The sequence below is a fragment of the Contarinia nasturtii genome, unplaced genomic scaffold (assembly GCF_009176525.2).
Source record: "Contarinia nasturtii isolate CC-2019 unplaced genomic scaffold, AAFC_CNas_1.1 Cnas_scaffold_1240, whole genome shotgun sequence".
Taxonomy (NCBI): Eukaryota; Metazoa; Arthropoda; class Insecta; order Diptera; family Cecidomyiidae; genus Contarinia; species Contarinia nasturtii.
This window is the reverse complement of record NW_022198581.1, coordinates 5,516,659-5,532,282: the sequence shown is the minus strand read 5'-3', so window position 1 is coordinate 5,532,282 and position 15,624 is coordinate 5,516,659. Positions and strand designations below refer to the sequence as shown.

At 32.9% G+C, this 15,624-nt stretch overlaps 1 protein-coding gene across 6 annotated transcripts in view; it reads right to left on the bottom strand.

The window, feature by feature from the left end:
• Window positions 1-15,624, bottom strand: part of LOC116345224 (cyclic AMP response element-binding protein A) — a 31,283-nt gene that overhangs the window by 1,419 nt on the left and 14,240 nt on the right. For 5 of the 6 annotated variants that reach the window (XM_031774424.1, XM_031774422.1, XM_031774425.1 and 2 more), the window contains exons 3-4: window positions 678-900; window positions 27-586 (exon numbers count right to left, since the gene is read on the bottom strand). In XM_031774424.1, the coding sequence (XP_031630284.1) occupies window positions 27-586; window positions 678-900 (783 nt within the window). The remainder of the gene's footprint in view (window positions 1-26; window positions 587-677; window positions 901-15,624) is intronic. The other variant, XM_031774427.1, reaches the window with a different exon arrangement.

The window sequence follows — 15,624 nt, the reverse complement described above, 5'->3', positions numbered from 1 at the left end:
CATATAGCATATTTAATCAAACAAACCTTATTATGTTCGAATACAAGATCGGCATTCGTGTATGTTGCAACATTGGCCAAATTTACGTTAATCGTGCCAAATTGTGATGTCACAACATTTTGTGGTGTTGATTGTGTGACAAGAATGCTTGCGCTCGAAGAAGTTGATGCATTTGGACTGGGTGGGCAACTTGAATCGGGCGATAATGGTTCCTCTTTAATCATTGAATCGTCAACTGTATCAGTTTCAAAACAATCAATTGCGATCGCATTTCCAATTCCACCGCGATTGTTTATCAGTTTTGGTGAGGTAAATGCCAATCGTGCTTGAAGCTCTTCACTGCTATTGGTGTCAGTGTTAAAATTAATCATGTTACTGCTGCTGGTTGATAAGATGAAGTTTGCATCGTTGCCTTGTTGATTGCTGCTCGACGGCAAAATTAATGCGTTCTTAATACCTTTCAAAGTTGAATTCACCGTATTGTGATTGACAAGATTGATGTCGTTGTTGTTTATGTGTTTTATTGCAGACGTTTTGGTCGATAGTATATTTGAATTTATTGTAATTTCATAATCGTCATCCATTTCTAATCGTAACAAAAAAAAAATTAATTGATCAATGGCTTATTTTTTGGGAATTTTTCTTGGAACATAACATAAATTAAAATTTGGACTTACCATCGATCTTATTCTGGAGACTACGCGGGGAATCTGGAATTGAATCGCCATCCGAATTGAGGCTGTATGAATGCTCAGTTTTAATTGGTTGACAACCAAATAATGCATCAGATATTAGTTTATCTTGATAAATGACATGATTGGTTTTGATTGATTCACGATCAAAAATCGGCCAATCCATCTCCGCATCATCAGTTGAGATATTCAAAGCCTCCTGTATTGCCTAACCACGAAAAAAAAAAATGAAAGAGGGGGAAAGAGTAAAGAAGTGAATCAGAAAAATGTGTTAATCATATTTTAAATTAAAAAAAAATCATTTAAAATAATTGTGAAATTGTCTGATTGCCAAATTGTCTGTCGCTGCAAAATGTTAAATCATTTCGATTGGCAATTAATTGAAAATATAAATAATTGTACGCAACTCATGCATCTGTGTTAACACCATGATCATCTTTATTTTATCCTTAACATGTGTTTTATATTTACTTGGTTCTTTTTTCGTCATCGATTCCAGCAAAGAAAAAAAAGAGAGAGACAGACAACAAACACGAATGGAGAGGCATTTAGATTGATTTAACAAAGTGTGCTCTGCATACCGTGGTAAAGGAAGTGTTTTATTATTTGTTGGCGTGCAATATTGCAAGAATTGTTTAATGCTTAATTCAAAGTAAAATGGAGAGCGAATACAGTTAATACGCTTCCAGTTGTTCATTTCTATTTATGCGTAAAATATTACAGAAACCGCTGTCCATTATCCAAAACACACAGAGCTTGATGCATTCAAGAGAAAAACGATCAATTCTTCCGACTTTTAGGAAATAATAATAACAATCCTCTCTCTTTTTTATCAAATACGAAAATGATTTATCGTGTTTTTAGCACGTGATGGCTGGCCAACAACATTCTTCGATAGCAACCACGCGAATTTAACGCGCATAAAAAGCGATGGTCGAGCAAACTTTAATTAAAACATAAGCGAATCATATCATGCATCGATATAGGAAAATACTTTTAAGATTTTTCTATTGCATAGATAATTATTCTTGCGTGAATTCTTGTGCATTATGTAAAAAAAAGGCCAAAATGCAAAAAAAATGCAGAATATATCATTAATTATAATGATTTCTTGCTTCATACAATTTTAATCAATCTCGTTGGTTTCGATAAATCCATTCGGTCTGTTGATTACGTTGATTTAACAGCTATTTATTCTCTGATGATGATGTTTTCTTGTTGAGTTTGAATGGTTGCAATGGCCCGAACAAGATCATTGACGAGCTCGGCTCGGTTTCGTTTGGTTTGATTCGGTTTAGTTTGTATATGGCATTAGGAAAACAGTATGATCGAATCGATTCTTTTCACTTTGTGTTCTGACACTTTCTTAGCTCTTTGTGAATGTGAACGTATTCGAAAAGGTGTGGCAATTCCTTTTAGCTTATTCACTTGCTGTGCGTGGACTATAACTGGTTATATGTTGTTTTAGCAAGTTTCCACTGTCAATGCTGCATAACAATCAAGATATTGTATACTTTTGAATGATTTGCAAAACTTTTGTCACCCGTTAGTATGTGAATGTGTATCTCTCTGTATGTGTTTGTGAGTGTCTTTCTCTTCTCTTTCGGTTTTGTCTTTTCTTAAAGCGGAACAGTGATTAATATGAGATATTCACCAGCATTCAGATCAATTCAGATGAATGTATTGGTGTTATGTGTCCACTGTCACATTCGCACCCGTTCAAATTAATATAATTTGACAAAACCATTTGTTTTCAATTATATTATTTTTTTTCTGAATTGATTCATATTCGATACTTTTTGCTGTATTCTGCAAGTTTCGTTCACCTTTTTTCATATTTGAATGCAAAATATCTCGTCATTGGTAAAGGTGTTGCAAAGAGAATGGACATGAAATTGGCAAAGTTGGAGCAATATGATTCGCCATAAAAAAAATGCCCGATTACCATCTCACATTTAAGCGAAGAAAGTCTTTTTAGTCGTTGATTCCGACATTTGAAATGGAATGTCTTTCGTTGTTTATTTGAAAGAACCATGAAAATCATTTTTTTTTACGCCAAACACGTTAATTAACATGATCTTAAAACGTCAAAGTGATTTTTGGGATAAATTAGCTTTGTACTTTGGTATAGAAGGCTTCCTTAAGGGGGGATAGCTTAATAAAAAATTGTATGATCGCAAGACGGCTTGATCGCAACAGACGCTTTTATCGGTTCATTTATAGCTAAACGATTTAAAAGAAATGAATTGTAAACATTTTGAAGTCCATTTAATCTGTGTACAGAAATCTGTGATAACCCAAGAAACCGAAAATATTTTTGCTGCATCTGTGCAAAAGCATGATTTTATTGCGAAAGAGAATTGGCTGGTCTTTCACAAAATATTTCCACTGACAAGAATGAGATCGCGTTGGGAGCAATGATTTCCAACGCATTTTGACGTTTCGTGAAACCAAACAAGAGCACTTAAATTGACTGTATATGCAATGCAATCAGTTTGTATCACCTCTCACTTCACCTTCGTAATTCGCAAACACACAAATGGACTCTTTTTTTCCATGCTTTCCTTGTTTGAACGGTTGAGAAAGTTGATATTCGTATTGGAATCGAGATTATCATACAACATCCGAAAGATGATGAAAAACAAAGCGACGAAGAAAAGAGAAGACAACAAAAAATCTACCGAAATAAGTAAGCAAAAGCTAAACGAATACGATATTTAGAAATATTATTTTATGAATATTTTGTTCTCATATTCCATATAGATGGATTTTTCTCTCCTGTCGGCCAACTGAATAAATTAACGGCTTACACGAAAATATGAAGGAAAAAAAACACACCACAAAATACCAGCAGTATATCAAACAAATAAACGTGCTGAAATTAAATTCAGAAAAACAAAAGCGGGAACGATCCCCAACTGAATCGAAAAATGTTGAACAAAAATTCGAAATATCATCGCCGAAGGTGAAGTGAAGTAAAAAAAAATGCAATTATATTCGTATTATCACAAAAGAGGTGTGCAAGTTTTTTTTTTCTCTCTACATTTTTTTTCTTAGTAATGCCTCTGTTTGAAAGTAACACACAATAAATGAAACTAAAAAAAAAATGTACTGTTCGAATATGAAAAAAAAACACCAAATTCTATAATGTTTTCTGCGTTTTAGTCCAAGGTGTAGAATTATTTGAAATTCAACACCATCGAATTGCACAATAACAATAACAAAAACAAAAAAAGATTGACAGTCACATCGATAAGGTGCATTAGAATGGCACGATTTCAGTGGAAAAATGCGGTGAATGCGAAAGTGCTCACCTCAAATTATGCTGCCAAAAGCTGATAACATACAAATTTATTTAAATATCTACTCGAAATGAGAATTAAACATAACGTTTATAACAATTCATAAAAAGACCCGCAGTTACCAAAGGCGCAAATAAATACAAAATAATTTTCGTTAACGTCACCCAATCAATACAACAAGAAAATTGTATGGTGCATTTCATATTACCTATCACGAACGAAACGAATTTCGTTGTGACGTCAATGTGAATTCGCCTTCGAAAGAAAAAAGAAATAAGCAGAAGAAAATATATTGCACAAAATACGAATCGAATAAAAAAAAACTTGGCAGGTATATGCAATCATATGGAAGCTTTATGGGCGCTTGCAAAAAAAGAAGAAGAAATATTTCACCTGAAAGCCATAAAAATGTGTTTATATTTGACATCAACGATTGTTTATTTTCTTTTTCATTTTTTTTTTTTGCAATCTTTAGAATTACAGGTAATTTGGTTTGATGGTTCCAGTGAATAAGTGTTACAGTGAACTATTCACTTTCGTGAGAAAAAAAATAGAAACGCGAAAAACAAAACTTTTGCCATCGACAATGACACCAAATTGTTGCCTATGATTAATGACAATTTGAAAGATTCAAAATAACGATGATGATTCAACTTGGTTTTGATATCGAAGAAAATATGATGACATCCAATGAAGTTTGTGCAATAAAGAAAATCAAAAGAAAAAGAACAAAAGCGGTTTTTGTTGTGGTTTTAACTTCATGTTCGATGTATTTCTTGCAATAAGCCGCTTCGCTAACTAACCATCGATTAGTAAATTGAATCGACTTCAATTGATTTTGGATAAGTCAAAGTAAATGTCCCCCGATAAAAGACCAACCGATATATTTGCTATTTTTCGAATAAAATGAGTTATAAATGAAACACCTTACTTCTCTGATGTCGTTGTCGTCGTCAGCATATACAGTTATCGAATATGTGAAACGGAAACATTGCGCCCAATTCAATGCGTCATCAAATTCGTTGATGTGTGTACATTATTTTACATTCGAAAATATTCATGTAATCATTTGCATATTAGTTATTGTTGTTGTTGGTTTTATTTTTGCCGGCAAAACAATGAAACAAATTGAATAGAAAAAAAAAATTATCAACGAAATAAAGGCTAATTGTTGATTCCTCTAAAGGAAATTATTCGAATAAGGAGTTCACTTAACATGGCATAAATCGCACTGCATTCACTACTGGTCCGTGTGTCACATTCGACGCTGAAGATATTTGCATGTGGAAAAGCGCAAAACAAAAACGGCAAAACTGATAAACGGTTCCGTACGAACAAGCACGCATTCTATAGATTGTTCCGTACAATGGTCCCTTAAGTGTATTATTCTAATAAAACTTATTTTATGCCCAAGTTGAACGGAATATACCGAAAAGAAATAGCATTAAAATAGAACATAAAAATACTGATTTCGTTATCAGGTATTTTAATCGGTGTGCCTGTTTTTAAATAAAACTTTCAAGCACGCAAACTATTATTTGTAATAATACAATTGCAATTCAATATATAGAAAGTATTCGAATGTATGTTGGCTATTGAAGACGATTGGCACCAACGAAAAAATACAGATTGAGTCAGAATGGGATGATGCAGTGCAACGTAACACGGAAACTCGAAAAAATTCTATTGATTGACCTTGAGCACATAGGAACTTGGCCTGTATATAATTTTACAGCGAAAACACGCGCCGCATGCAGTACATTTTGCACGTGCCAAACACGCTGATAAAATGTTATATTGAAAAAAAATACACATGTTAATTGACAAATTGAAAAACAAAATCAGCCAAAATATATTTATTTGGTATCAATTGATTAGAATGTCAATAGTGCAGATTAAGTTTAGGGTGAGGAACTACAATTTTTTTTTTCTAACAACGTAGTTCTGAAATCTATTTTTTTTGCTGTGGTTGATAAAACAGAGACAATAATAAAAAAAAAACTGAGATTAAATTGCGCGCTGGAACATTAACAACAAAGAAAACTATCTAAACTACTCAGTGAGTTAGATGGTATGACTTTCTGTTGTTTTTTCTTTCTTTATTCTTTACTATAACCGAAAAGCTAATGACTTTTGGCAGCTTCTTTTTTCTACTTATTTTGTGAATTCATGACACAATCACACACGGAAAGAGAGAGAGACGAAGGAAAAAACCGCGTAAGAATTGCCATTCTTGTTAAATTATTTAATTCAACCAACGAAAACCGATCTAAAGCCGTCAACGATGCCGCACCAAATCAAATCAGTGCTAACAAGTTCTTCAACATTTTCTTCTTTCTATTCATATGCGCACACAAACATACCGATTTACCACCCAAAAGAAGAGAATATAGGCAATGGCCGCATAACAAACAACAACAACATACTTACACACTTACAACAAAATCTCTCACGCATACCCAACTCTCGTCGGAAATGTTAAAAAAAAGAGCATACACACAAGAGACGAAAGATAAAATATGAAGAAAGTAAAAAAAAACAAGCAAAAAGTGAATGACCGTATAATATTTCTATTATACACTTGTTTCAGGTGTACACGGTGCGCACGCGGCATCTTCTCTTTATTTTGGTATATTTATATATTGTATTTAGTGATTTGCAGTGCATTCATTCGAAAAGATTTTCACTGGGTAGTTGAATATCAATGATATTGAATACATGCACATTTGCATGCTCTGGAAAGCTGCCTTACTTAATCATTAGTGTACGATCGGTGGCCAATCATTTGGATATTTTATGCTTAGAACCAATTGCAATGAACACAGTGATTGATACTTATACTATATTTGTAACGAGAGTGATTGAAGATTAGGAATTGTATTTTTTTCTCTACAAATGCGATCAGGTATCATTCAGTATATTGCAATGGTGTTGTTAGTGTGCATATGTATGTGTGATAGAGAGCCGAAAAAAAAACAATAATATATTCCGGTTTGATATAAAAACAATAATATTACGTTAGGCTTTTATTCTTTACTCTTTTCGGCTGCTTGGTCTTTTACTCATTCAAGCAGAAAGCGAAAAACCAGAAGAAAAATGCTATTCGGCTTACCAGACTAAAATTTAACAGTATAATAAGAAAAAGAACGGAAACTTATACGAAGAGAGAACGTATAATGAAAAGCTAAAATGGCATTTCAATGTTGTCACTCCAGAAAGTAATGAAATTCTTATCAAAGAAAAACTCGCCATGCATCGTTACACCGATTTCAAATTGATATTTTTTTTTTCTCAACAAAAACAAATCTTTCTTCATTTTGATGCGTAACATGGCCTTCAAAATATTTCTCTATGGGTATTACTTGTTTATTCAATGGTTTTTTTCTCGTTTTTAAACTGAATGAAGAAGAATCTTGCGGGAAATTTCAATAGAAATATATTTGGAGATAAGGGATAAGGATAAGTGAACGTGTTTTCTTATTCGATTTGTCTTCAACGAACATGATCACAATTTTTCAGGTTGCTTCAATCACGACAAAACACACACACAAACTCACCGCACGGTCAACTATTCTTCTTGGCGGCTATAATATTTCAATGGAATGTAGTATTGTACGAGCAGCAAGAAGAACAGCGGTGGCTATCGTACCGTTTTAAAACAAAGATCAATAAAAACAAGCTAATAGTAAATCCGCCAATGGGAAAAAGTGTGCGTGTTGTTTTTAGCGTGTTTATTTTAAACAGTTTTCATTCGATTGACGGCTTGACATAGACATTGTAGCTTGTGCATGAGACCGTTTCGCTTTCTTTCCCTCTCCGCTAATCTGGTCTCATTGCATTCGTGTGCGCCGCATATAGTTTTGTATAGATGCAGACCAGATCATTACATAATGACAACACATGCACGGATACATGATCCATTCCATTCATTGCAATGCTATAGTTTTTTCGCGGCAAAGTGTGCTATTGCTGTGTCGATGTCATGTTCAATGAATGGAAGGTTTTGCACGTTGCCGAGCGCCCGTACAGCAAAAACGTATAAATATAGACAAAACATTATCGTCTATATGTTACATTTGTAAATTGGCAAACGCGCGTGCAACAAAGAGAGAGAGAGCAATGAATAACGCTGCGAGATGTGTTGATTCGCATATTCCACATCTACAATCTATGACGTGACACCAATTTTTATTCATATTATTATTTTGCGTTTCATAACGTCATACCTCTGTATCTATATTTATTATAGCAAAACTGCAAGCGATATGACACAGCAAGTGCTTCGAACCGCGTAAACTGACTTTTATAATACATACAGAATAATCAAGAAGCTGTTCGACAACAACTTTCTATTCATGCAATTTCAACATTTCATACTCACAAGAATACTTTCCAATGTAAACATTCTGGTTTTGTTGAAGTAACAAATATTTCCAGTGCATTTTTTCCCCAATTTTATGCCATTTTTCATTCGTTTTTATTCTATGAGCGCAAGAAAAAAGAATATACATTCAACAAAATTTCAATTTTTCTTCATTTTATTCTGTGATTTTGATCGAAATTTCCTTTTTCCTGGTCCAACTATCCGTCACTAATTAGGTGCATTCATTTATGATAATAATTCCGAAATTAATTATACTTTAAATCAAATTTATTTGGGAGTCGTTTGCCTCAATTAAGCAAACAACAGCGTTCCATATAAGAAAATGAATTTTTTTTCTTTAACTAGAATGAACAAATTAAGAAGAAGAAGAAGAAAACGAAAAAAATGAAAACAAAATCATGAATAGAAGAAAAATGTCGACGACTTTTTGAGTGAACGTAAGTGTAAGAGGAAAAACACACAAAGCGAAAAAAACCAAAACAAAAATATAAAATAAAGGGAAAAAAATAGCGCTATGTTTTCAGTTTGGGCACCAATACACCTAACAGCTAAGGTGAATAAACCTTATTCTTTGCCGATGAGTCGATTGTATAATACGTTATTATTTTTTTCTGTTGAGATTTCATTCTTGTGACTCTTGTTGCGTGGTATGCGTTTGAGATTACTGCGCTGCCACACCATCGGCTATATCTTCATCCATATCTGTAGCCTTTGTTTTGTGTTATGTATTCTGTACATGCGTTGAATGCGCGTGCATGTTTGCTGCTTCATCGTTGTACCTGTTTGTTATACCTTCAGAGAGCGAGAGAGAGAGAAAGAGTAATACCGGTACCAATTTGATGCTCTTCTTTGTCTTTTTCTCTTGTTCTGGTCTTTTCTCAATTTAATCACTGGCGGCACATCGATATATACGTATGATCGCCTGCCATATCCGTGAACTCTTCTCTTAGACATTCACACGCGATCGCATAAGTTACGCATTTTTGTGATGCTTGTGGTCAGAAGAAAGAGAGGAGAAAGGGAAAGAGAAAAAACAATAACCAAAAAAGCACAAGAAACGAAGACAAGTGATAACAATGCAGCAAACTACATGCCATACAGAGGAGCCAACATATTCTATTATGGAATCCAGATGAATAAATTCTTGTATTTATTAGAGATCATGTTTTTATGGCGGTCATCGCACCCGAAAATTATTCATTTCGAATCAATTTTAAACATAATAACCATAATAATAACAAAAGATGTCCCTTCCAGTGATAGAGTTAGTCAAGCCTGTTCCTCGTCAGATTCTACCAAAAAAAATGCTATTGGTATTTTATTCAAATACATTTAGTTTCTTGTATCATGTGTGCTCAGTCATCTTTTCAAAGATCGTTTAGATTAGTATTTGTTTGAAATTGGGTTGTTGACTGTCTTAACAGTGGATTTCATTAAATATGGTTAGAGCAAATTTTGTATGTTTCACACGCGTGCAATATAAACACAGATACAGAGACTCTAATGACCTTGATACACACGCGTCGCCGATATTTTTCCCGAACTTTTATCACTTTTAACCGAATCAAGCGAAACGATAATCGAACAATACAATTTTGTCGTGTTAAACATCCACAAACAGCTTTTCGTCGAACATCATTTGAAAAAAAAAAAAATTCAAAGTAAATAAATTAAAATTTGTCATTCAATCTAATGATAATACGCACACACACACATACACAAATTCGAAAAAAAGGTTGTATCTTATTGTGTACAGGAAAGGAGCGATCTACAGAACTATCTTCGGCACAAGTCGTTTTTATGAAATAAATGGAAACTGTAGAATACATTATCAAATCGATTCTTTAACATACGAAATTGAATTTGGCTGAAACATTCAATCATTTAATGTAAACTGGCCATAATATAATTTATGAATTTGACATTTCAGCAACTGTACTTTGAATTCTATGTGTATGATAGAAACGGTGACGAATTCATTTCTCTGACTCATTCAAAATCTATTTCAAATTAGCGTAAATAAAAGTGATCGCTTTGAGCCGGAATTTACCTAGATTAAGTTGTTTCATTCAAATTGCAATGTACTACAATTCAATTTTATCTAGCAGTGTTTGCGGATTTAAAAATTAAATTAACATTATATTAATAGTCCTTCATTTAAAAAAATTAAGTTTATCAAATAAAGTCATTTAAATTTGTATACAAATCAATTGATTTGAATCAAATTTTGATTTAAAATTGAAAAATGCACACTCTGTTGAGTACATAGCATACAAATGATGTGTACGATCAAACGATATACTTCTTAGTGTTGCTGACAAACATAAACATGACTATGGCAATAAAATCAGTGGAAAAAAAAAAGCGAAGAAACGGAAAACGCGGTGCACAATAGAAATGACAGAATAACAGAAAAAAAATAAAATCATCATTTTATGCTCAGTGTGTTCATGGGAAGTCAGATTTTTTTTCCACCAAGTATTTCTGCCGTCAAATTGTTGTTGTTTTTTTCTTCTTCTTTTTCTTTGCCATTTAACTGATAAGCAATGCAAAACTATGGCGTTTCACTTCGGTTTCACAGCAGCTTGATTCGATTCAAGTTTTTTTTTTTTTAATTTAAAATCTGAACGACATTTACACGCATATAGAGGGGGGATACAGTGAGAGAAAGAGTTGCAGTGCGTGCCCTGTGCATTTATTTCCAATGAATATAAAATGTCGTTGCGTAATTTTTTTAGTTAAACATGGAATGCTTATGCAATTTCACATGAAATGATTATAGCACGCGGTATGTTAAAGAATTTTCCCTAGTTGTTCAAGTGTCGAGAATAATAACATTCAAAAATGCTTTGCCCAAATTATCACATGAATGAAAGAATGGTATAATGAAAATCGGATTAGTTGTTTGCATATTTAAATAATAAAAAAAAAGTCACAATAATTTTTTGTTTCAATATTTCTCATCCATACACACGGCACGAACACAATCAATCTCTTGCTCTCTCTCTCTCTCTCTCTCTCTTACTTCGATGAATTTTAAAAGTAAATTAAATTGATATGCATGCCCAATCTATGCCATAAATGAACGCAATGAATCAGTCAAAACCCAAATGGAAATCAACATCGTGAAGTATTTTGGTTGTTGTTTCTGTTTGACCATTGATTTTCATGAATCGTATCGCATTCGTCTTGATTTGTATGCATTTCACTGTCACTGTTTCAAATACATTCAGCCAAAAGTTCAATGTGATTTTCGACCAAGGCAAGAAGACAAACAAACGAAGAATAAAAAAGAGAAGAAGAAATAAAAGTGCTCAAAATCTTTCTAGCTATCAGTTGATGGTGCTTGAATCTAAATAATTTGTGAATTTTGGAAATTGAATGAATTGAGTGGTATTTTGTAATGCTTCAACTTTGACAATAAATAATCGCTATTACACAAATACACAAACACACTCGGCTCGATTAATTACAGTAGCACATTTCACATTTCTTGAATTCATCATGGCGGACTTTTTTTTAATTAGCCATTGTAAAACTATAAATGTTACCAAATCCACCGTGAGGGACATCGTAAAATGTTGTGAATCTTTGTTAAATGATTAACCGGAAAACAAAGAAGAACTTGATCAAGAAGCTTACTTACCTGGAACGAAAAAAAAAACAATAGCATTAAAATCACATCATTTTACATTATGCAACAATGAGTAAACGTTTGAATTTAAATTGTAAATGATTTTTTCTGTGCATTTTATATCCTTAAACGCATAATCAAAACATGAATTTCAGCGCATTTGCAACGGTATATGAGCAATATGGCATATTTCATAGTATCCTGATAAGCGTTCATTCATTGCATTTTTTGTTTCCACAGTCCATTTTAAATATTACTTAATTTTGTGTGTTTTTTTTTCTATCATTTTAATTACTGACGGATAGGCACGCCTGTTTATTTGGTACGGTTATTGATATTTTATAGCGATACAAAAGTTATTTTATTTTGCTCATTATACTGCTCTATACATTCTGTGCTAGAAAATCGACTGGCATTGCCAATCCATTTATTATTAACAAGAAAAGAAGAAAAAAAAATTAAGAAAAAAACGTGGTCGTTTCAAAGTGGTCGAAACGAGTATTATTAAAACTAAAGATTTCACAATTTTCTAAGAGAACTGCGTTTATAAATTAACCGAAGTATGAGAAAAATCGATTAAAACTTTACATGAAGACACTTGTTTGTGCTTAGGTACTTGCAGCTAAGCCAATTTCAATTCATTATTGAACCGAATAAATTATTTTCGTAGAATTTTTTGTTATTATCCGTATAGTAAATTCATGCGTCAATCATTTTCACAACTTCCAAGTCAAAATATAGATATAACTTCAGCTATCTGTGTGATTTTCGGTTTTCATTCATATGTCTCTCAAAATGATGCTCACTCATTGTTCGATTCAAAGAGAACATTTTAGATTTTTGGTGTGACGTTTGTTGTGCTTTCCGTAAAGTTGTACGATTATTTCCCAGTTAAACCAGATACATAAAGCAATTCAAGATTAGATGCATGCCGAACAAACATGTGTAAAAACATTCTTGATTTATTTTATTTTTTACTCTTTTTTTTTTTTAATTCGAATTGCATTTCACGGAATTTCCATCGATTGAATTTAAAACGAAAATTTAATGAATGCGCATGATGCACGCGCTTAATGGGTCGTGCAAAGAAAATACATCATGATATTGCAATAAATCATACAGTACTGGGGAATAACACATTTTACAAATGACAACAGCAAAATTACTAAAAAATAATAGCATTTTTAAAACCTTAACATTTTCATGAACATGCAAACCTAGAAGAAATAAATAAACAAACAAATCGACAAATAGAGGGTACAAAAAAAAAATGCAAACAGTGTTTCATTGAGTCTATCAATAGGACTTTTTTTTGCATTGTACTCAAAAAAAAAAAAAATCATATATGAAATTATCTGGCGTTTGATTTAAAAATAAAGTGGTTGGCGCTATAGAGAAAATAAAATAATTAAATGGAAAAGTCGACTTGACACATGAGCTATCGTAAAAAATGAAAGAGGTAATCTAAATTTTTTTTTCGAAATCCATTTGAAAAGAGAAGAAAAAACACATAAAACTGAAAAATGATTGAATGGATCGTGATTAGATAAAAAAAAACTGTACAGCCAACAATGTTGTACCGCTAGAAGCACGTGGTCATCGAATAGACAATCAAAATATGAGCAAGAGAAAGAATGCGAACGAATAATGCACACTTTTGCTTTGCCATGTGTGACGAGAAAATTAAGGGAATATTATAAAAACTAATAATAATATGAGAGCGTTTTGATGTGTGTTAGTCAATTGTGTGACAGTCGTGTTTTTTCTTCAACTACTTTATTTGTAGTACAACAATTATTATGTAATATTCTCTCTCTCCTACAGCAAATATAATTACAACATACATCACTGGAAGCGATATGAGCGTAACTGAGTCAACGCTGGTTTTTTTCTCTCTCTCACCACAGTTCAATCGTAAATTTGTGCACATGAAAAATATATTTTTCTTGAATTTCTGAATGTTTTCACATGAAATTATGGCTCCAGTACCGAAGCTTCACACGAAAGGGCTTAAATTCTTCACGATGTCTGTTTCCAAATTCATGCCATTCGATGTAATATATTTCAGAATATATAATGTTCGTACACACATTTCTCACGTCAGGGACGATGTCAGTGGGCCGAATATCTAATTGGAATTGACATCAATCGAATAATTATGACAATGTGAATGTTGGCTGAGGTTATTTGTATTTCGATCCCTTTTATTGTGAGGCGTTTTTCAATCGATGTATTTTCACAACACTCACACACAGAGAGAGAGAGAGAGAGAGATTTCACAATACGCTAAGTGCATAATGAAGTAGTCTATAAGGAGCCAAATATTGAGCGAGTGTATTTGTGCTAAGAGAAATGTATATACTCCCACACAACAGCGCGATCATTATTCAATAGAGTTCAGTGGATATACGTTCAATTGACGACATTCAATGCTTCACTAACACCAATGCTTTCTTTCGGTATTTTTTATATTAAGGCTGGCCAAGAGTATACTTTTTTTTGTTTTCGTATTCATTCATATTGTACGAAAATGAACCAAAACTTGCTGCCATTTTATACATCAAATAAAGCGCACTGCAATTATGTTCCATAAGAGACTGTATAAAATGCAAAACTATAGCACAGCTAGCGCCACTACGGACAACTATGGAGTTCTAGGCAGTTGTTTGTAACTGAGCAAAAGTCTTTTCACTAGTTGGCGGAAACTTAGTATAGATTACATTGAATTCCATCGTGGCGCTAGCTGTGTGACACTTTGAGCATAATTTCGGTATGAAATAAAGATGACACTATAAAGTTTGTAAATATTACCAAAAAATACTTTTCCTTGGGCGACTTTTTTTCTGAAAGAACAATCTCTCATTTTTTTTCCTGAATATATAATTGGTGGCAGCCTTAGTTTATTTTGTATTCCGTCATCATTGTGCACTATCAAATCATAACAACGTGTATTGTAGCGTTAGGAAATCTATAATTGGCAAATCCACCAAAACGGAGTTGCATATTCAGAGTGACTCAATAAAAAATGAAAGTCAAACATTATTACGTTTTCATCTCTATTTTTTTTAACTGTGGGAACACCTTAGTTAGAATATGTATAATTGTGTATTTTCTCTAAATAGATGCATCTTCATTGTTCGGTGTTAAAAAGCCGGTTTATAGATTTCCGTAAAATGATAAATTTTTGAATGCAGGCAAATTCTCTTGTTCAATTTTTTGATTTGATCTCAACAAAATAATTTATTCATTTCAATTGATTTTCCAATGATTATCATCGTTATCTCTCTGCCCAGCAAATATGACGACATATATCGTATCGATCTCGTTTCATTTTCTCACATACAAAAAAAAAATGTCATCCGCATAGGTATAGCCAAATGACATTTAGCGTTGGAATTGTGGACCAATTTAATGCCAATGCAAATTAATATTTTAATGAAATGAGCAGCGTAAAGAGCGACGACGTATAAAAAAACCAAACGTTCAGAAAATTCTGCAGATGGCTCTGTAGATTACATGAATAAATACGAGTTTTGTCACAATTTTTGTGTTGACCTTTCAAGTACATGTGACTATAAAATGAAGTTTCAAACCGAGATGAATAATGGTCCG